This window comes from Dromaius novaehollandiae, chromosome 4 (assembly GCF_036370855.1).
Source record: "Dromaius novaehollandiae isolate bDroNov1 chromosome 4, bDroNov1.hap1, whole genome shotgun sequence".
NCBI lineage: Eukaryota > Metazoa > Chordata > Aves > Casuariiformes > Dromaiidae > Dromaius > Dromaius novaehollandiae.
Window position 1 is genome coordinate 40855189 of NC_088101.1, and position 21014 is coordinate 40876202.

Below are 21014 nucleotides of genomic sequence, written 5' to 3' on the forward strand. Positions count from 1 at the left end.
ATCCGTGCTCCATGTTGGTGCACAAATCTGCTTACAGGGAGGGAAATGCCAGCCTAAATTTGAAACATTAATGGCACTAACATAATAAAAGTAAACCTATATATTTAGGGTCACTGTAGGACACTGTGACAGACCTGCATTGGAACTGTGAACAAGAAAGAAAGAATACTCTTTAATCTTTATGCTTTACTCTGTAACCTTTATGTTTCTCCAGCAGCACCATCTAGCCTAACGATTCAGGCCAGAAGATTTTTTTTTCCTCTCATAATTTAATTCAAAATCTGGTTTAGGCTTAAAAATTGCATGTTAGGTAACAGAGTTGACAGGCAGTGGTCCTCACCAGGTGACAGAGTCATAGTGACTGTCATTGTTTATCAATATCCCCTAACTAGGCCACTAGGCCACAAATGCAGTTAAGCTTTTACCAGCACCTCCATGTATTAACTTCCTGTACCCTTGCTCCTAAGTGGAGTTTCTTTGGGGCTTCACGGACAGCCACACAGTGCCACCCAATGTCCTCAGTGAGCAATGAACTTTTTCTAAAATCTGTATTCAGTCAGGTAAGAAACCAAAATCTCCAGATTAAGACTTGAAACATCACAGAGTGGGGAACAGCGGAGTCAGCTGGGACACTTCAGCTGGGAAAAGGGGTGGTTCAGAGGGGCCATCAAGGGGATCTGTCAAATCAGGAGCAACCTGGGTAGCGCAGGCTGGCTCTTTATTTTTATTTCATGTCTGTCTTTTATTTTTATACAAGAAACAGAGAATAGCAAAGGAAGCTAGTAGAAGTCAGCTTCAAAACAAAAGCAACAGGTTTTCACATGACAGATATCAGACCCGGGAACTCCTTACCAAAGGATATTCTGGGTACAAAATGTTTACATGGGCACAAGGGGAACCTGGGCATGTACTTGGAAAGGAGGGAACTATTGAGGGTTACTAAACACATAAACAGCTGAAACTACAGGGTGGGCAAATACTCAGTAGAAACATGAGTTGTCAATTGTCTCAATAACCCACAATCACCTACACAGCTATGTTCATCTGTATTACATATGAGAGGAGGAGGTTTTCTAGGACTATATATACCACCATATATATTGCTGGATATAGCTGTAGCCCCAACATAGGGATATGCAGCTGTATAGCACGATAAAACCAAGACACCCCACATGACATTAATCTGGGATGAGACACCAGTCATAGTTCAGAAACACCCCTGCATAAACCAGCACCTGCATTGCCTTTATCATGATTTTAATTACTGAAGATCCAAAGAAAATCATCTGTCTAATCAGACAGAGAGAATCCAAGGAGTGTATAAAATACTCTCACCGATAAAATCGATGATTTTGCCAGAGCATTAACAACCCTATTAAATGGCCTACTTAAGCGACAAGCCTAAACTGAGTAAGAAAAGCGCTTGCTGAGGAAGCCAACAAAATGCCATCTTCAGCTCTTCAGTGTGCTGTTACAAGTAATGGAGATAATCCCAAACCCTTTCTTCATATTTAATTAATTGGTTGACAGACAAAATAAGTCATAGGTGTGTATTAGCATCTTATGTACCTTATTAGCATCTTATACAGTATCTTATATATGTTGTGTACTGATTTTCTCACACACACATACATAAACGACTACATGCAAAGGCTGGCGAAATTGTGTTTGTGCTCCACAAGGCCTTAAAAATGCTTTATGACAAAGCAAGATCCAACCCATCACACAGCCACGGGCAGCTGCTCTCAAGATCCATGCTACAAGCATATTTGAAAGAAGTTAAAAGAACAAAGTCCCTTCTGGATTTCTAGACTGCTATACCAATGCATACGTGTGTGTGTCTGTTTGTATATATGTGATTTTTTATATATTAATTTAAATAAACTGTATTTGTTCATCTGGGGAGAAATGCATACGTTTGTGTATGCTACACACAGCACACCTGATGCTGACGGGAATAGATGACGGTTCCCACTCACATTTTTTGTGGATGGGACTTAGGTTGCATAGGAGGTAAGGACATGGAAGCTGGGACAACACAGCCATCTACCGGCCGCGGCGGGGTAGGTTAACTTCTTTGAGAAGGCTTGTCTTTCCGTGTCCAGAAATTCAGTTTTGTAGTGTGGAATCTCGGCCCAGCTGATTTCAGTGGAACTTTTATTTATACTCCTGGGTTATAAAGTATGGCATCGCTTCTAACCGCAATTAGAAATGCATCTAACTGGACTCTCTGTTTATCAACAATTTTCAAAAGTACTTAGTTAAATATTTTCAATGTGGCCACTTTCTGCATCAATAAAACTGCCTCTCATCATCATGTACTTATAATTACGTCAACGTCTCTTTGAATGTTGCATTTTCCAGCTTTCCTACCAAGATCCAGAAGAACCCCAAATCTTCTTAGTGCTTCCTTTGCAAGAGGTAATGCGCAAAACTGGCCAGGATCAAATCGCAGGTGTTAAGTCAGGCCTAGCAGTTTTCACATGGGATTCGCACGCCAGACCGGCAGATCCAGCTACAGCCCGTCACACTAGACGCGTTACGGGGATCCTGTCCGCACGGGGCTGTTCTGGGCACCTCCACGCGACCAACGCGTCCCTCCGTACTGGGCAGCCTGCTAGTTTGGTCACGTTTCTCTACTCCAGGTTCACCGCCGAGAAATCCCGCCTGGGACCCGAGACACCTCCCCCGTCAAAACCGCGGTACGTAAATAAATATATGCGTACGTCAAAGCAGACACCCGCGTGACGCCGGCGCCCCGCCCGGCTGCACGCCCGGACACGCCGCGGACAGCCCACAGCGCCGGGCCCGCGGCCCCGCCGGGCCGGGCCGGGGGCGGAGCCGGCGGCGGGCCGGGCCCGGGCGGTGCCGCCGCCGCCGCCGCCGCCATCCCGCCCCGCCGCCGCCACCGCCACCATGAGCTGCGCCGCGCTGCTGGGGCCCCGGGGGCCGCGGCTGCTGCGGGCCGCCGCCGGCCCGTCCCGCTGGAGCCGGCGGCGCAGCGGCGGCTGCGAGCCGGCGGCGGGCGGCGCGGTGCGCATCGGCTGCGCCTCGGGCTTCTGGGGGGACACGGCGGCCGCAGGTAGGCGGCGGCCCGGGGGGCGGCAGCCGCGGGGAGCCGGGCGGGCGGCGGCGCTCGGCCCGGCGCGTTGCGCAGCGCCCTGAGCCGCCGCGTTGCGTAAGCGGCCGGGGCGAAGCCGCCGCACGCCCGGGCGAGGCGGCCCCGCGGCGGGAGCCGGTCGCCGGCAAGGCCGTGGCCAAGAGCAGGGGCAGGGGCGGCCCGGCCGCGGTGTGCGCGGTGCCCTGCCCGCCCGGGCGGCGGGGGCCGGCGGCGGCGCGAGGCGGCTCCCCTCACCCCCCCCCCCCCCGCCCGGGCCCGGGCCCGGGCGCGCCCGCGCAACGGCCGCCGGGGCTAACGGCCGCCGCTCTCCGCCCGCTAGTGCCGCAGCTGCTGTACGGAGGGAAGCTGGACTTCCTCGTCTTCGACTATCTCTCCGAGATCACCATGTCGCTGCTGACCGCTGCCAAGGCCAGGTCTCCCGTAAGTAGCTGCGGGGCTGACCCCGGGCGGGGGGCATCCCAAAATCCAGCCTCTGCACTAGATCACATATATGTATATAGGTGAAGGAATGGTTTCTTCCGCTGCTGAAACAGAGCCCGGACAGCCCGATGCCTGTGTACGCCGCTTTGCTCCATCGGCTGTGCGCTGGAGTTGGGCAGCCAAGCTGGGGACAGCACGAGCGCCCTGTCAGTGTTTGCCCCGCGTTGACCGAGGCTGGACCAGACCCTTGCTAAGCTCCCGTCCGAACTAAGTCACCCTACGAGTCTAATCTAGCATCTGTCAGGCTCTTGAGAAAGCTGCCCGTTTGCTTTCGTATTTTTCTACTGGCATGCTGTTATTTGTTCTTGAGGAATACCTGGTTTTCATATACTAAAAACAATCACGTCTTTTTCTGTAGCCTTGCATAAATGTTTTGAAAACTAGTCATTCTTCAGTGTTTTCTTCTGTCAGGCAAGGAAAAGGGGTTGGGTTGATTTATCCTTAACAAAGAGTTACAGCTTTTTGTTGTTTCAGGTTTTGGGTTACACTCCTGATTTTGTCTCCACTGCAATGGCTCCCTATATAAAAGACATTCACAGGAAAGGTATGCTGCTCATTCTGTGAGTTGGTATCTTAGTGAATTTAAGTTGTTTAGATATATAGTGTAGCTTACTAGAAGCAGTTGTTTTCCACCCCACGTTTTGCTTTTCTGTGGGAATAATATTTTAAACACCAGTAGAAATCCCCTCCCTGATTGTAGCAAGTGCAAATCTGGTGGTAGCACTTAAACTGGGTCAATTTAAAATGTTTGCCTGTAATTATATATAGAGAGATATATATTTATCTGTCTTTATGTAGTTGTTATTGTAGCTTTAAATCAGGAATGGAAGATAACTTTGTGTGCAAATCTTTGCATTGAAAATGTGCTAAGTTCTTGTTTTGACAAACTAAAAATTTGTCAACCTTCCTGAATAGTTCTAGGTTTGTATATAGGAGTATAATTTATTTTCTGGTCATTTATTTCTCTTGCCATTTATATTAGTATATCTTCATAACTTGCTCAGTTCGAGAGGAAAAAGTGAATTATTTCTTCTAAGCTCCCAATACAGTCTGGAATTTATGTATAGATGCATATTTCTGTTAAAATGAAGCAGTTTGAAGAACATAATTGCTTTGAATGACTGGCATCAAATGTTGTACTTTCAGGAGCTGTTGTGACACTATCTGTTTCCTCATCATGGCTGTGTCTCTTTGGTTACTTCCCATATGTCAAAGATCATGTACAAATGGAAGAAAATGATCTATAACAATTTTTTTTTCTGTATAAGACTTCTACATTGAATCAATCAGTTCCTTTTATTTCACAGTATAAAGGAGGTTGATACTTTAATGTAATTTTAATACTTTACTTGATTAGATGTCTGACACGTTGCAGAGATGATGTCTTGCTTGTGTTTCAGCATGCTTTAAGTTTTTGGAATACAAGTGATTGTTAGTGTTGCTGAACTCACTTTGTCGTTTCTGTTTAGGTGTTCGTGTCATCAGTAATGCCGGTGGAATTAACCCACTTGCTTGTGCAGCTGCCCTTCAGGAGGTGGCAAAGAAAGCAGATGTTGACTTGAAAATAGCTGTCGTTGCTGGAGATGACCTGATGAGTGAGGTATTTTACTTTGTCGTAAGGCTTAGGATTGCGAAAGTTCTTTTCTGTAGCAAAAGATGGCATTTATTATCCTATGAGAGCTTGTCTTGTGCATCCTTCTGCAGTATCTCCTGCTAAAAGCATCTAAAATTGCTGCTTCATTTTTTTTTATGCATGAAAGTAATCTTTGACACATTTTGTTTGGTGTATAAAGGGATGAATTTCATAAGACCCTGTCTGCTGCCATATACCTTTTTGAAGCAGATTGTGAATCCCTGATCTAAGGTCTTCTCTCTCTTCAGGAGAATATAGCATGTGCTGTTACTTACGGCTTCTGTCTAAAATAATAATAATAAATACCTAATCTCTTAAATTAAGATGTGGTGTCGTTACCACATGGTCAAATGTTCATGCCTCCTGGCTGTTTTTAGTAGTTTGCACTCATTACCTGTTGTTACTTTGTTTACAAGTAGTTGTTTCTTAAGTAATTAGTTTATGGTCTTTTCACTGAATTTGAAATCTAGAGATGAAATACATGGGTTTTTTTGTCTTATTTTAAAGGCCTTTTTTTTCCTGTACAGATTCTCATTCTGCAAAAAATGTTGGCCATACCTGAAAACATACCATGAAAACAATTCTATGCATTGGTAATGTTTAAAAGGTGATAAGTTGGAACTACGTTTCAATCTCTGCCTGCAACTTGAAAAATTGTTAATCTCCATAGGCTGTATCTAATTATTCCTTGCATGCTATTGAGTATGGAGGAAGCTTGAATAAACTTCTTTCTTCACAAATCATGTGCAGTAGGGCAGAAATGTCTGCCCTGTTGTAATTAGCGTAACATCAGTGGTCCCATATTTCATTGCTGGTATGATGGTGAAAAGGTTGTTACTTGAGGCTGGCATGGATGTTTCTTATCTGAAATGGATTGTTTTCTATCTCATTGTTGTCAATACATAAGTGATATGAGCAAAATACAGCCTTAGAGATAATTTCATACTGTTGACACCAAAACTCATGAATAAGATTAGGAAATGTCATTTGTGGTTTAAAAGATCTCAATCCTTACTCAAAGTATACTAAATTCAATAGAAGTAGAAGGTTTTTTTAAATGCTAGGTTACTGGCTGATTGTCATAGTGATGGGAGATACTTGGACGAAAGGTTGGATGTAAACACACAAACACAAAAAAAAATTTGTTGAGCTAATTTGATAACGTTCATGAAAAAGATCAGCTGTCAGAAAAGTTGTTAAGATGCTGATAAATATTCCATGTTAATATGTTGAAAAATATCTGGGAAAAGTTCTGCCGTTCCTAAAACATCAACTATTCTCCAACCTGAACTGATACTCTTTTAGGAGTTGCCGAATCTGGTAGTCCAATAGAGGCAAGGCTGCTGCAGCTCTATGTCCTGAAGTCTAGCTCGTAGTGAGGATGCACATGTGTTCCAGAGAGGTGCACATGCATGTGTACACACTGTATATGTGTGTGTGTGTGTGTGTGTATATATATATATATATGTATGTGTATATACATACATATATACACCTATCTATACATTATATATATGTATATACAATGTGTGTGTATATGTGTGTATATATATACATACATACACATATTGTATGTGTGTGTATATATGTATATATACGTATATATACACACATATACAATGTGTGTGTATGTGTTTATATATACACACATATACAATGTGTGTGTAAGCACATGTTAAAATGCACACACACCCATCTACACATAACCACACGCATATATAATATGTATACACACACATATATACGAACACACAAGGCAGTCACGCAGTTCAGCACATATGGAAGAAACACAACACTTAGGCAAACACAAGCAGCATGAGTGAGCTGATCGTGTTTCCCATCTCCAAATGATCAAGATAAAAGCCCAGTGGTGGAAAATATACAGTATGGATCCCTGTCGTAGCTGGGCTCAGACACTCAGTCTATCCAGTAGCTGGCGCCTAGATCCCCAGGTCTTCCCAGTTACTAGCACCTGGGCATATGAGCCCCCAAGACCTGCAGCCCTGCTCCAACTGCTAGTACTCGGACCTTCGTGCGCATGCACACACGCTCTATAGATCCCTCCGGAAACTAGCCTTATGCATTGAGTCAGTCCAGTTGCTTGCCTCTGGATTCCCTGTTCTCCCCAATTGCTTTATGTGCAAATACACTCACACACAAATGAGTCCCTCTGGTAACATGCTATACTGAGGAAAACAGCAAAGTACTGCCTGGAGCTGCAGCATTAGCCTTGTTTTTTGGCTATGCGACCATTGCTGTTACAGTAGACATGTTTTTGTTGGTATGGTTTGATTTATTCAGTTCTACAGGAATTAAAGACAGTTTCAAACTCTAAGGAATATATCAGCTTGTTGTAGTTGATCATCTGTGAATGGACTAGCATTCTTTCTTTTTCTGTGTTCAAGAACACTATGATTAAAAAGGTATGTAAAGCTTTCCATTGATTTGTATTTTGTTTTGAATTTTAACAATTGTACTTTTCTTTAAAGTTGCTACAAAGTGGATCTGATATTAATAAAAGATTTACACTAAATACATACAAAACATCCATAGACGTGAGTTTTGTTTTTTCTTTTAATAGAAAGAGAACCTGAAAGGAGCTGGTATCATTGATTTAGAGAGTGGCAGACAATTTCCAGAGAGCATTCACAGCATGAATGTGTATCTTGGGTGAGTTGTATAAACAAGTCTTTATTGAGGGGGGAGGGGATATAACATATTGACTACGTGACATTGTTTTGATTTGCAGGTAGAACAACCTAATACTTAAAGTTCTCTGTTGCATAATTAAAGCTACCAGAAAAATAGATCTCTCTTCTTTGTTGCTTCTGAATAAATTTTTAATTCATAACTTTGCCAGTTGTGACTCTTTAGGATTACATTTCCTGAGAATCTTCAGGTTTTAGTTCAAGCCAAAATCGCTTTAGTTTAATTATAACAATCCCCCAAATCCTTTCGTATATGCAGAGTATCCTGTCACTGCATGGAGCAGGATTGTTCAGGTTTGTCATCCCTAGAGAAATGCAACTCCGAAGTGGAGGTACCATGACACACGATGAATGCTGTAGAAGATTTCAGTATTTGTGTTTCAAATTTTGTACTTTTGAAACTTTGGAGGCTGCCTTTTTAGAACAGATCACGGTTCTGAAAGATCTTAGGTACTTTCTTTATGATGCTGAGTGCCTCCTGAAAATCTGTTAAGTGTGCTTGTTCTAGCTGGCCATTTGTGAATGGTTACATCTTCATTGTCATCATCAACTTTCTCAGAGGAATCAAGGTAAATCAAGTCTATCGAAAGTGAAGGACTGAGAAGTGGGACAACAGTCAGGCATTCCCAAAACCTAACATCTCTTCTGGTTGACAGTCCTGGTGATCCTGCTTTTGTTTTTTTGTCCTCTATGCTCTATATATCATCCCTTCTGTATTTCTTTTCTGTGTATTTCTTAAGTCCCTACACACAGTGCCCCTCTATTACGTTAATCTGGATGGCAAAAACTGTCATGCTCTCTCTTGTATTGCTGTCATTGCAATTTCTAGGAATGCGTTTCTGGCACATGGCAGGGTATGGCTGTATCTAACACAAAGTATATTTTTCTCTGTAAAACAAGGATCTTCTAATAGCTTACTCTTTCAATTTGTCTTTATTGTTTCCTGTTACAGTTGTTGCTAGATTTTCTGTTTGTTAATCTTTTGGTTTGCAACATTTGTGGATCATAAGTAATTGTAAATGAGGTCTAAGAAATAATGATTAATATTTATAACCATGAGAAAGTGTTAACTTCAGTCTTGATGAGTCATGATTTATTCATGATTTTAAAAAAGAAAAAGGTCCAAGTCAAAGCAGAGAGGACAAAAGCAGACTAGTTACTAGGATGATGGATTTTAAAAATCTGTCTCTGCTCAGCTTTGCTAACAGCTGCTACAGCAGCAGAGAAAGGAGAGTCTTGCTCTTGATTTTCTAATACAGGCAGCGTTTCTTTATGGGACTCTCTTTCTCCGATGAGTTGAAATGCAAAACTATTCCCAGTGCCTTAGATCAGCTGTGCTTCATAAATTATGTTTTTCTTTGACATCATCAGCAGTGGAGGCTTATTTGTAAACCAAAGGGAAATTTATATATGTCTGTAAAACAATTTGAAATCATAGCATACTGGGTAAAATCTGTAAGTTACGTAGATTGGCCTTGTTTTTTTTAATTCCCTAAGTCAGGTAATGTTTACAGTTTTTATTTTTTAATTCAGAATGCAAACTCCACCTCAAAAATTTGCATTGAGATACAGATTCTGAAGTGTTTCTTCTGTCCCTCATGATTTGGACTATTATAAATTCTGCAGATTGAACTCATGTACATCTTCAATAATAAGATCCAAGCTGCTTTACTTGCTGACATACTGCTTTTTAAAGGTAGTTATGCAGTTGCTGTGTCACTATCCTGCATATTTGTATGAAGAAATCCTATTTGTGCTGCTTACCAGTGACTATTGCTTCACACTATGCTCAGAGGTGTAAATTCTTCCAGTATGCTGTATATTTGCTTACTTATCTTGCTAGTATCCTTTAGTCTACGTAGTGTTGGCTAAATATGTATTTATTTACATTATATGTTATTTACATCATTAAGATGATAACTTCTGTGCATTCTAACCTTTCTCTGAACAAAAGCAGGGCTAAGTCCTTTTGTAGAAACTTTATAAAAATCTTGGTTTTGTTCTTAAAAGCACCCAGATAATGTGGTTTGTGTTTTCAAGCTGCCTATTTCATGAATGATGGAAGAATCCAGTACAGAGCATGGGTTTAGAAGCCAGGAGTCATGCATTCTGGGCAAAGGTTTCTTACTAACCTTCTGTCCAAACTTGAGCAGTTCACCTGGTTGAATATTTTCAAGCACTGCTAGTTCTGATTGGGCTAACTTTTACTAAACGAATCTGGAAAATCTGTTGCCTAAGCCTCTTCAGAAATAATCAATGCACAATGCTCTTCTTTAGATCGGTTGATGTTGTTTTAAAAACATTCACTATGTATACAAAATGACTAATTGATTTTAATTTAAGTGATCAGGACATTTAAGTGATTTTATTCTATCTGTGTCAGAGAACTGATTTTTAAGCAATGTTTTAAAAAGTGAGAGTGTACATTGTTTTGTTTTGTTATCTTTAGAGCAAGACCAATAAGCAGGGCTCTGGACCTCGGAGCTGATATTGTTGTGACTGGTAGATGTGTTGACAGCGGGATTGTATTAGGACCCCTCATCCATTCAGTAAGTTCAAGTTAATTATCATATGACGCTGAACATGTGGGAATCAATATTCAGTAATCATTGTCAGGTATTTCTGCTTCTTAAGAAAATGTAGGCACTAAATGAAAAACAGTGAACTCTTATATTTTTGTTTCCTTTTTTTTTTTTTTCCTACATGAATGAAATTTTGCCAACTTTCACTGCTTCTAAATTTATAGCAGGGATATATAAACATGCATATATCATGAAGCTGGAAATCATCTCAATGAAGTTCAGGGAATTTTGCCTTGTCTTACCAGGATTTCACTTGTAACCTTTTTTCACTTCATATTCAGTGCCTAAGGTTAAAAAACATACATTTTTCTTTACCACAAGGTGGCACTTGTAGATCTCATTTTGTTTCAGGGGAAAAAAGGCTCTCGAGGTGGTCTAAAACACTGGTCTTTTTCAATGGGTAAGCAGTTCTATTTTAAGAAGTTGAGTTTGTGTGACATTTTTCAAATTCTTTCAGTTTCAAGAAATAATATAAGGCAGGATATGTGGTTTTCTGCAGTGTTTTTAGTAGCATGTGCACTTTTGTGAATGACCACAGACTGTGGAACATTCAAGATTTCTTTTGGTATGTATTTAAAAATATACTGGGGTACGTGTAAAAGTTTTTTGAAGAGGATGAGACTGTGTAGCAACTCAAATCTGCCTGCAGTTCCTACTAACTAGTTAGATTGTTCTGTAGATTTCTGCAGTTACTTAAAAAATATGTACCATGCATTGTTACTCAGAGCAGTGAACATATTATATTCTGTTTCCTCTATTGTATAAAATGTTGTATTATATAATATATTTGTATTTTTCTTCTAGTTTGGCTGGAATAGGGACGAATTTGACTTACTAGCTGCAGGAAGGTAAATGATATCAGAAGAAAAAATTGTATTCAATATCAAATTATGTCAGAATAACAGAACTTTAACGTGCAAAATCTCTAATGCTCATATTATTGAATTCATTTGTTTGAATGTTACGGTTCGGCTCACTTAATCTCTTGTTAGAACTGAACTCATAAAAACTTCACTTTGGAACCACTTAAAATAACAAAATGAGGGAAAGAGTGAATGATTTTATTAAACAGCGTAATTTTTTCTTCTTGTCCATTTTGTGTCAAAAGAAGTGAACTCTTACAGTACAGACCAGTGATTCTCAGCTTTTTCTATTTGGGCATCACTGTTGATAGTTGAGATGGCAGCAGCTCTTGTCCTCAAACATGCACAGAAGGAAAGAATCAGTCATTGGTCAGCATCCATTTATGGTTTTGCAGAAGCTGGGTGAGAGTATCCCCATTTGCAAAACTAGCTGTAAACCCTAGGGTTAGGAATTGGATGCAGAAAGTACAGGGTGAAAATCTGCTTTATCTAATTTAATTTTCTGCATCATCTTTACTGTGTTGAAGTCATTAAAAATGAATGACTATTTAGATAATCTCGGTGCACCTAGTAGTAGTATTTTGGACCTCCTATTGCTTGAGAATAAATGCAGAAAGAAATTCTGGCTCCACTGAGTTGGAGATGTAGTGAGTAACCACTTGGTTTAGAGAGAACAGGATTTCTCCCATAATTCTTTTAGGTAGTCAGTATTTATAGAATGTCACAATCAAAGATTTGAAAATCGTAGTACATTCAGTTCAAGGATGTCCTTTGCCTTTAAATGAGACCTTTTAACTCTGGATTAAAAGTGAGTTTTGCATAGTTAGTTACTAACAATGCAGACCAACCAGAATACTGAATTTCGGTCAAGATTTTTGGAGATGAGCAGTCAAACTTGCTTTTGGTGTCACATGATATCTTTTCAGATTGTTTTCAGTTTTTTTAGAGAGTTCATTTGCTTCTTCATGTAAAAGTCTAGTTCTTTTAAGCCTTATGTTAGACTTTCAAAATCCCTAGTTATATTTAATACAAAGTTTATAAATGTAGTACTGGATGCTTATGGAAAATTTTTAGCATGTTCTGTTACCTAGCTTTCTTTTCACTGTACTATAATACTTTTACGCTGGACTTGTGAAACTTTGTTTTACAAAATACTTAGTTATTTGAACATTTGCCATTTTCCCAGCCTTGCAGGTCATCTCATTGAATGTGGTGCTCAGTGTACAGGTGGAATATTCACTGACTGGCATACAGTACCAGACTGGTAGGTAACCATGACATCAGCATGCATGTTTGTCGTGGACCAACGATAAGGTTTCCTGCTATTCCTGTGTTGTGAAATCTGTTTTCACTTTTCTGGAGGGAGAGGAGCAGTATTTGCCTTTTCGTATTTTCTGCTTTAGAGTTACCCTGCTGCAATATTCATTCTCCGTCTTCTAGGTTTGCTTTCTGGTTAACTGGGGACTTCGGTAACTTAAGAAGCAGATGCTTTGAAGCAATAATCGGCCCTTTGATACACATTTTTTTCTTTTATCTTGTCTTTTTTGGTGTTTCCTTTTCTATCATCTGCTTTTTGGAAAGATCTGTTATCATTCTTGGTATATCACTGTATGTGATGGAAAAGACAATATGAATATTTTATGTGCTGTTTTGTCAGTCTTCAATTAGATCAGAGGCATCTGCTGTTTATTTACTGATCTCACATAATTTACTCTGGCAGGAGTGACTGTATGCCGCAGTCTTCTCCTGCCGTATGACCTCATCTCCATAAATGTATTGAACTGTCTTGTCTATCCATATACACTACTGTCCTTTCAAAGTTGCATTTAGCTCATGTATTCAGACCTACTGAATTAGGCCTCCACATAGGTAGGTCTCTTTCTGCTTGCTGAAAAGGGCCACAAAGGTCTAATGTGGCCTGCTTTTGACCAACTTGATTTTGAGTAGTTTAAAAGCAGTCAAGGAACATGTTTTATATAGGATGAATGATTCTGGTTGCGGTTTATTCACATTTTTCATAGGATAAGAGGGAGGAATCGTGACCCTTGCCTTGTCGTGAGAAAGGCAGTGCTTCCATTATGTGACTGAATAAAGCGCTGAAGGATAGTAGGAAGGATGTAGAAGAGAAGGTTGATTTTCATCTGGCTGTATTCCTGCTCCCAAGCTGGCTCTAGGAAGAAGGCCACTGGGAGCAGTCTATAGGCCAGGTGCAGCGAACTAGTGGGACACCCATGCCCTGTAATCTGAAGATGCACTCTGCTGGGTTAGTTCCTTCAGGCTGCCAAGCTTCCACCCATCCCCCCTTAGTAGTGACTGTTTCTAATTCAGAGCTTGATCCTGAAATGAGTGTTCGCTTTTGAGTCACTGAACACCATTGATTGACAGGTGAAGGCACATATTGCATCGAAGGAAAGAGGGCCAGACACTTCTCTCCACGTATTAGAAGGCCATTAACCCTGAACAAACTGCACTCACTCTTTTCTTCATTATCATGGTCAATGGGAATGACAAATGTCAAATGAGACATTTTGTTCAGTTCAGAAGTTTGTAAGTGCTAATCTTATCCCTGTTTCTGTATCTCTTGATAATTTTATTATGCTGTATTATGAAACTTTTTAAAACCTCCTGTAATCTTTACTCCGACAGACCTTTGATTTATAAAAGAATGAGGAACTCTTTCCCCCTTTTTTGTATTAAAGTACTGGGTTGTCCTTTATTTTTTAAAGATTTTTTCTGTAAAAAATGGCAGTCTAGTCTTAAAAAAAATTGAAAACAAGAGGAAGTAATTTTGACTATATTAGGCTATGAACTACTGGAATAAGAATAGGAGTAATTTTACATACACAAATATACATTCATTATACATGCCTAGCTAATACTCAGGCATATATATATATATTTAAATCAGAGAGCTGTGTCTAAAATTACAGTAGTCTTGTAGCGTAAAGCTGACTGGTAGTAACTTGAACTGCTACTAATGAATATAGAAGACTAGTACTAAATACTGCTGCATTACCTTATCCCCATCTTCCATCTGCATGCACACATTTGAACTGTGCCTGATTTTATAACAGTAATTTTTTTACCTTCAAATTAAGTCTGCTGAAGCATGATTGCAGTGCCTTAGAATTGGTAAATGTTTTTGTTTTTAACTCCAGGAAGTCTCAGGCATTTAATTGATCAAATTCTTGAAACACAAGCATGATATTCTGCCCATATGATATACTACTAATGCTATTCAAAACAAAAACAAAATATCTAGTGAGCTTTAAAATTTTGTAATTTGAGAGGCAGAATAGAAGACTTGACTAAAGCGGACTTGCAGTCCAGTGCATTTCTTGAGATGCAGTGAAAAACTGATTTGTTAGAGTTTACTTTTTTTTTTTAAGAAATAATTTACTATAAATAGGTCCTAGTAAGCTAAGGGGAAATATTATGAAAGTTTTTAGGTTGCAGATAAATGGATTTTCCATTTGCTGGCTTTATTAACAGTAGTCTGAGTCTTAAGCAAAAAAAAATTCTGTATTTGAACATTTGGAATTGGTTGTTAATGCATGCAGATTCATGTAATTTTACAATGATTATTCATATTGTCTCAGTACTGATCAAAACATGCAGTATCTGCTGTCACCAGTATTGCTTATATTGCCAGTAGATCAATGGAGTTCTCAAAGAAGATACTTGACTACAGTCTGTTAATGATTTTTGCTTAGTTTAGAAAGAGCTACATTTTTATCAGTCTCTTGAAAATAAGCCTGTGTAATTTAAATCTCAGTAAATCATAGTATCTGTGGTATGCAAAATTATGTCCAACCCAGCAGAGTCAGTAAATGTGGGAGGAAGAAGCCAAATCAAATCCCTGTCTTGTCATTAAAGTGCCTCTTGTATGTGAATTTCTCACCACCATGAATGTATTAATGCAGCCAAAGGTCCTTATCGTTCAGCTCCACAAACATTTACTGGGCCTTACTGCTAGAGTTTAAGGATACCTTTAACACTGTTTATGCTACTACTTCTGGCAACCAGACACTAGAGGGCAATCTCGTGCTCGCTTACCCTCGCATGCTCACGCGTGCACTTAATTACGGAATGTGCTTTGGTTATGGTGAGACTCAGGTTATTGCATTGTCTGTGCCTTTTTTTGTCTTTTTGTTTTTCTTCCTGAGAACAGACAGTCCACTTCACTGTTCTGTCCTTGGCTGCTGAAAAAGGTAAAAGTGTACTGCTAAGCAGGCTTGATGAGCATGGGTTTTTCTAACTTGTAGACAAAAATAAAGCAAGAAATTATAGATCAAGTTTTAGAGCTACAAGCCGTATCTGTCTATTGTTTAAGCATAAACAAAAATCCATAAGTTATGGATAAATCTATATTATTGTGTCTCTGAGTACTGAGGCACTGAATGGGACCCACTACATTCTTCCAACATCGTATTTTGAATTTTTTTGAAGTATTTGATGCAGACCACTTTTGTAAACTGGATGCAACTGCAAAAGGGTGTTTTAGTTTACCCTCATGAATGTTCCTCAGACTTTATTGTGGTGATTGAATGGTTAGCTCTTAAAACCTAAGCTACTCTTCCTTTTTCTTCATTGTCTCAGCAAAGTAGGTTTTAATATAGAATGAGTAAAGTATATCTTCTGATTCATGGCTCTCCAAATTATTTTAGCTGTTAGAAGCTCGAGTTAATTGATTGTAGTCTGATGTCTTAATGCACTAGGACTTCTCTAATTGTGCTGGATTGTATTGCTGGATGTATTGCTGATGTGCTTCAGTGTACTTAACTCAGAGGCAGCAGTCTTGAAGCTGTGAAGTTTTTATCAGTTTTCATGATAACAGGCAGACAGGTAGAGAGGATGGACATTATTGAATTCTCCAGTGAGAGAAAGGTTCCTGAAGTCATCCTTTGTGTGAATTCTCTGATGTTTAGTAGAGGAGATGCAATAAACTGTTAACTCACAGTTTACAGAAGACTACTAAATATACTTAACATTATTTACTTAAAATGACTATCAAAAGACATGCATTCCTTTTCTGTTATTTGTCCAGTAGTGTATTCTAGCAGATGTATGAAAGAGGCAATTAATATTTTTACTGATTTTCTTGATGCATCACCACTCCCTATTTAATGTCTAGGCACAGCAGTCAGTAGGGAATTCACATGCTGAGTCAAAATGCACTGTGATACCAAAAGTATATTGATAATGTGCAGCTCTGAATTTCATTCTCGTTTAACCCCGGACATTGCTGTCTCTTACTATTTAGTGCCAGTGGGTGACTAGCATTTTGTTTTGTTTTGAAATGCAGGAGAGAATAAACTAATGCTGATCAGTAGTAATCATTTTGAGGAGATGATAAACACTGACATTTTGCCCTAAGCCAAGAGTGTACAATGGTTGAGACCGCATAATCATCTGGCCTGGGATGACCAAAAGGGTAAGTCAATAGTTGTAGTCTCTAAGGGCTGGATTCAGATTGCTTAATTTGGGACTTGAACAGAATCCAGCATGCAAGTCCTGATCAGCAATGTGGAATGCCTTTTCTTTGTAGCACCATCTATTTCCAGGCAGCTGGAATCACTAGATGGCCTGTCTGGTTGGCCTGAAAATCATCTAGGCATTTAAAGTTTATGTACTGCCCCTACTCTGAAAGGCTCTAGTCAGAGGAGGCAGATGATGAGATAGCTAAATTCTACCTAAATCTCAATTGCAGCAGAGCTTAGGAACATGATGGGTACCTGTATATCGAGCGATGCCTTACCCGTAAGTATGTGCTGACCTCGCCTGAGACATGCTAGCAGTTTTGAATTGGTTAAAAAAACATAGCTAGATGTGGTAGCAGTTCCTGCTTTTGCCTTAAAGCTTTGTGGCTAAAATACTTGTCCAGGGAGTTGAGAAACTTGGCTCTGAGCTCTATTCAGCCTGACATTGATCGAGTCACATCCCAAGAAACTATATTAGCTATAAAGCTAAAATTTCATACCATAGACTGCTTGTGCCATGGTATATGCATTTCTTTTTTGGGGGGATGGGAGGGGTCTTGTAGCATCTTCCCCTGGAAGTATATGTGCTACACCATCTTCTCTTATGTTGCCAATAATCAGTTCAGTTTCCCAGTAAGTGGCCAGAGTTAGATACTTCAGGGTTTCTAAGGGATACTTACAGGAAATGAGGGAAGAAAGATCCATTTTTGTCTCAAACTTTCTTTTTCCCCTGAGCCTATCAGGATCCAATATTGATCATAGTCATTATTACTTTTGTAATGCAAATGATTTAAGATGTGCAACACAGCAAGAGGGAAGGATGTCTTTACAGCTCTCCAAAGATAAAATAGTGCATTGTCTAAGAGCAGATCAAGAATTCTCTTGGACAATTCATGGTGCAGCTCATGGGGATGTCCTGGGTGATAACATTTCTCAGTGCCAAAACTGCAGCATTTTACACAGAGAAAATTGATCTAAGAGTAAATGTTTGTCAGGATGGAGAACTGACATGAGGTTCAATTTCAGAGTCCTAGTTCCTATTAGAGTAGGACAGTAACTGCAGGTGTGAGAAGTTGGCTTCAGCAGCAAAACCAGTTTTGAACTTTGCTACCCCTATGCTGCAGTTAGTGAGGGCCTGCTTTCACCGTTAACTCCTCAGTTAACCCTGATTTGGAAGGGAGGGGAAATGAGAGGTTTTTTGGTTTTTTGAGGATTAATCTTAGCCTGGATTTATTCAGGTCTCTGATTAATTAACCCATATAACTTGATTATTAAATACCAAACACGCAGCCTGAAACAGACATGTTGGATAAAGCAGTGGTAGTTAACATCTCCTTTCACAAACCTGATTTGCAGTATTTCTTCTGTATTTCAGCTCCATGTTAAAAGAACAGTTCAAAATGCTTCTAATAGTACTTCCATATTTTTATTTCTAATACTGTTTTTTAATAATTGCATAGTCATATAATTTAATTGGAATCAATCTTTTTCTTTTTTTTTTTCTTCCCCCTTCTTGATATTGCCCCATCCTGGCAGGAGATTTTTATCATTAAATTTATGCAGTCCTTTTATTACTAAAGCATGCCCTTTGGCTACCATGACTGCAGTTGACCGCTGGTGAAGTGCAAATTCAGTTTTGTGGTTTAATTCCCTTGCTATGTTGTACAAGATTACAACTTGGCCGTGGGTTATGTCGGTTTATGTTGGCACGTTACAGAGCAGATTACATGTGGTCTGTAATTTTTCAGCAAAACCTGCTAGTAAATCAGAGACAGAATTATTTCTTTTAGTGGAAATGCTGATCAAAGTGAGGATGTAATTGTAGTACATGTGGTCATACACTAGAATACCTTATCCAGGTAGCTATTGCTGCTGGTGAGCTCTAACTCCAGATTTAAGGAGCTGTCATTTGACTGAATTGTTGGAAAACAGCAACAGCAAAGACTATTCCTGATGATCTTTCATTTGTTGCACCTCATGCCTTAGGGGTAACTTAGCCCAGTGTGCTTCCAAGTTGAAGTTTAATTTTAAGTAATGTCTTATGGCAACACAGTACCTTTTTTTATATATTAAGAAGACACGTTTTAATGTAACTTCTTATTGGCGTCTGTTATGAGGTAGTACAGGATATTTTCCCAAAGAGATCTTGTTACAATATTGATAGAATCTAGGGGCTTCTTGCTCAGTTTATTTGCATTAGTTTAGTATTTGTATGATATAAATGTCTAGGTTAATGCCCATCTATGAGTGCTGGAAGTACTTCCAGTTTTTTGTTGTGTTGTGGGACTGGACTCACCATGTGTAGTTAGAATGGAGATTGTTGCTGAGTTGTTTTGAGTCAGGCTGTCATACTGGTACTTCATTTTATGTGGGTGTATATGGATAAGATAAATTAACTTTTAGGTACTGTAATTTTGAATGAAAGTATTCTTAATCCATGTATTTCATTAAGAGTGCTTCATGGTTTTTTTATGCAACAACAACAGTTAATCTCACTCTTGACTGTTCAGTCCTGTCCATGTCAGTCAAACTTCACCAGAGAAACACTCCAGAAGACTCGTAACTGGAAGTGGGAGATCTGGAGCTTTTTAAGAGGTTTCATAGTTTTAAAAAAAATTTATTGTAAAATCCTAACGGTTCTTCACTGGTTTAGTTTTTCTTTTTTCTTTAGATGATCTGAGTACATGATTTGGGCTTCCTGAAGGGAAGATAAAGGAAAAGAAGCTCAAGGGGGGCACAGTGAAACTAGCACTGAGCAGGGAAGAAAAGTGAGCCAGGTCCATACCTGTATTGAGACTGAACAGAAACTCCCTTCACCAGGAACAGCCGAGATTTGGTGGCTTGGAGAAAAAGGAAGCTTTCAGAGCTGACATGGCCTAGTAGAACACATTATCTTCTGCAACTGATTGAGCACTTGGGAAAGTTTCTCTGGGTGATGTTAAATATTGAGAAGGAAACATCCCTTGTGCTCATCTTGGAGGAAGACAAAATGTCTTCCTTGATGCCCTCATTTCTTCAACAGTCATTGAGAATAATGATTTGGGAGATTACCAAAGAATAAGTCACTGTGATTACATTGTCCTTTTCCTTCACCTTTTGGGTCCTGAATTTCAGATTGGTTTAAATGTAGCTAAAATTTCTCAGACACCCAAAGCTTACTCAATATAGTGTCATCCTTGACCAAAATTCTCAGTGCCTTCTTGTGTTACCTAAAAAGCTAAGAAGTAGGAAGTATTTTAATCTGGTTTTCATTTCTTGCTATGGAGCAGGAGTGTAGATCCTGTCCTAGGCTGTACAAAAAATGTTTCAGGAGAGGATGTGGTTTAGAGTCTTAATTTTCTATTTAGTCCTGAACAGATAAATCCTGCTTGCTCTTTCTTGAGTCACTTACTGGTTTCTGCATCTCAGTAGAATGTCTATTTGATGTAGAAAGGTGGAGATAGGAAAATTCAGAGATTTAGTTTCTCTGCCTCAGTTCAGACCTTTGAATTTTCATCCTAGCTTCCTGTATCAGCCTGCTTTTCTTAGGAAGATTGCCACTTTTATTTTTACCCTCTTGCTTTCTTGTCAGACTGTCCTCTCCCCTTCATGCTATTTTATTCTAAGCTATGGGTCAACACTTTGCTGCCAGTGATAAGAATTGAATAGCATTTTTATATAGCAAATAGCATCTCAGCTCTAGAAGCTGTTGTTCTCGGAAATGCTGTCCCTATCTGGTCTCCTCCCCACTGCTGTGGCGATGTGAAAAATTCCACCAGAAGGATCCCATGGAGGGCCCTAAGATATCAGGAAAATCAGAATTGTGCTTTCCTTTCACATACCAAATTACTTGAATGACAGTGTTATTTGTATTGTTTTTCTGTTGTCTTCCATGGTTGGTCCACTTGTAGTGACCGAAGTCTTTGCCAGATTCCAAACACTTTAGGGATGCAGTTCTATCTTTGCCTCACTGTATTGTTGTCTTGTTTTCATGTTTTCTTTTTTAATGGTCCGAATCTTTTGAGACCTTGGTTAAATTGAAGTTTAATCTACGTTAAAATTTTTCAAATTTCTCTTCTATTTTTTGGAGGGAGTTGTTTTGGGGGGTTTTTCTGGTGAGCTCTAGTGAACTCAGTGGTTCAGAGTAGAAAGTTAAGTATCTACTGTT

General features: G+C 39.6%; 1 protein-coding gene across 5 annotated transcripts in view; it reads left to right on the plus strand.

The window, feature by feature from the left end:
* The first annotated feature begins 2743 nt into the window (after positions 1-2743).
* LOC112995294 (uncharacterized) overlaps positions 2744-21014 on the plus strand; it is a 69941-nt gene continuing 51670 nt past the window's right edge. For 4 of the 5 annotated variants that reach the window (XM_064510862.1, XM_064510863.1, XM_064510865.1 and 1 more), the window contains exons 1-8: positions 2745-3082; positions 3441-3541; positions 4076-4145; positions 5071-5201; positions 7816-7904; positions 10392-10491; positions 11329-11372; positions 12574-12651. In XM_064510862.1, coding sequence (XP_064366932.1) covers positions 2917-3082; positions 3441-3541; positions 4076-4145; positions 5071-5201; positions 7816-7904; positions 10392-10491; positions 11329-11372; positions 12574-12651 — 779 coding nt within the window. In that variant the 5' untranslated portion in view covers positions 2745-2916. Of the gene's footprint in view, positions 3083-3440; positions 3542-4075; positions 4146-5070; positions 5202-7815; positions 7905-10391; positions 10492-11328; positions 11373-12573; positions 12652-21014 lie in introns of all 5 variants that reach the window. The other variant, XM_064510866.1, reaches the window with a different exon arrangement.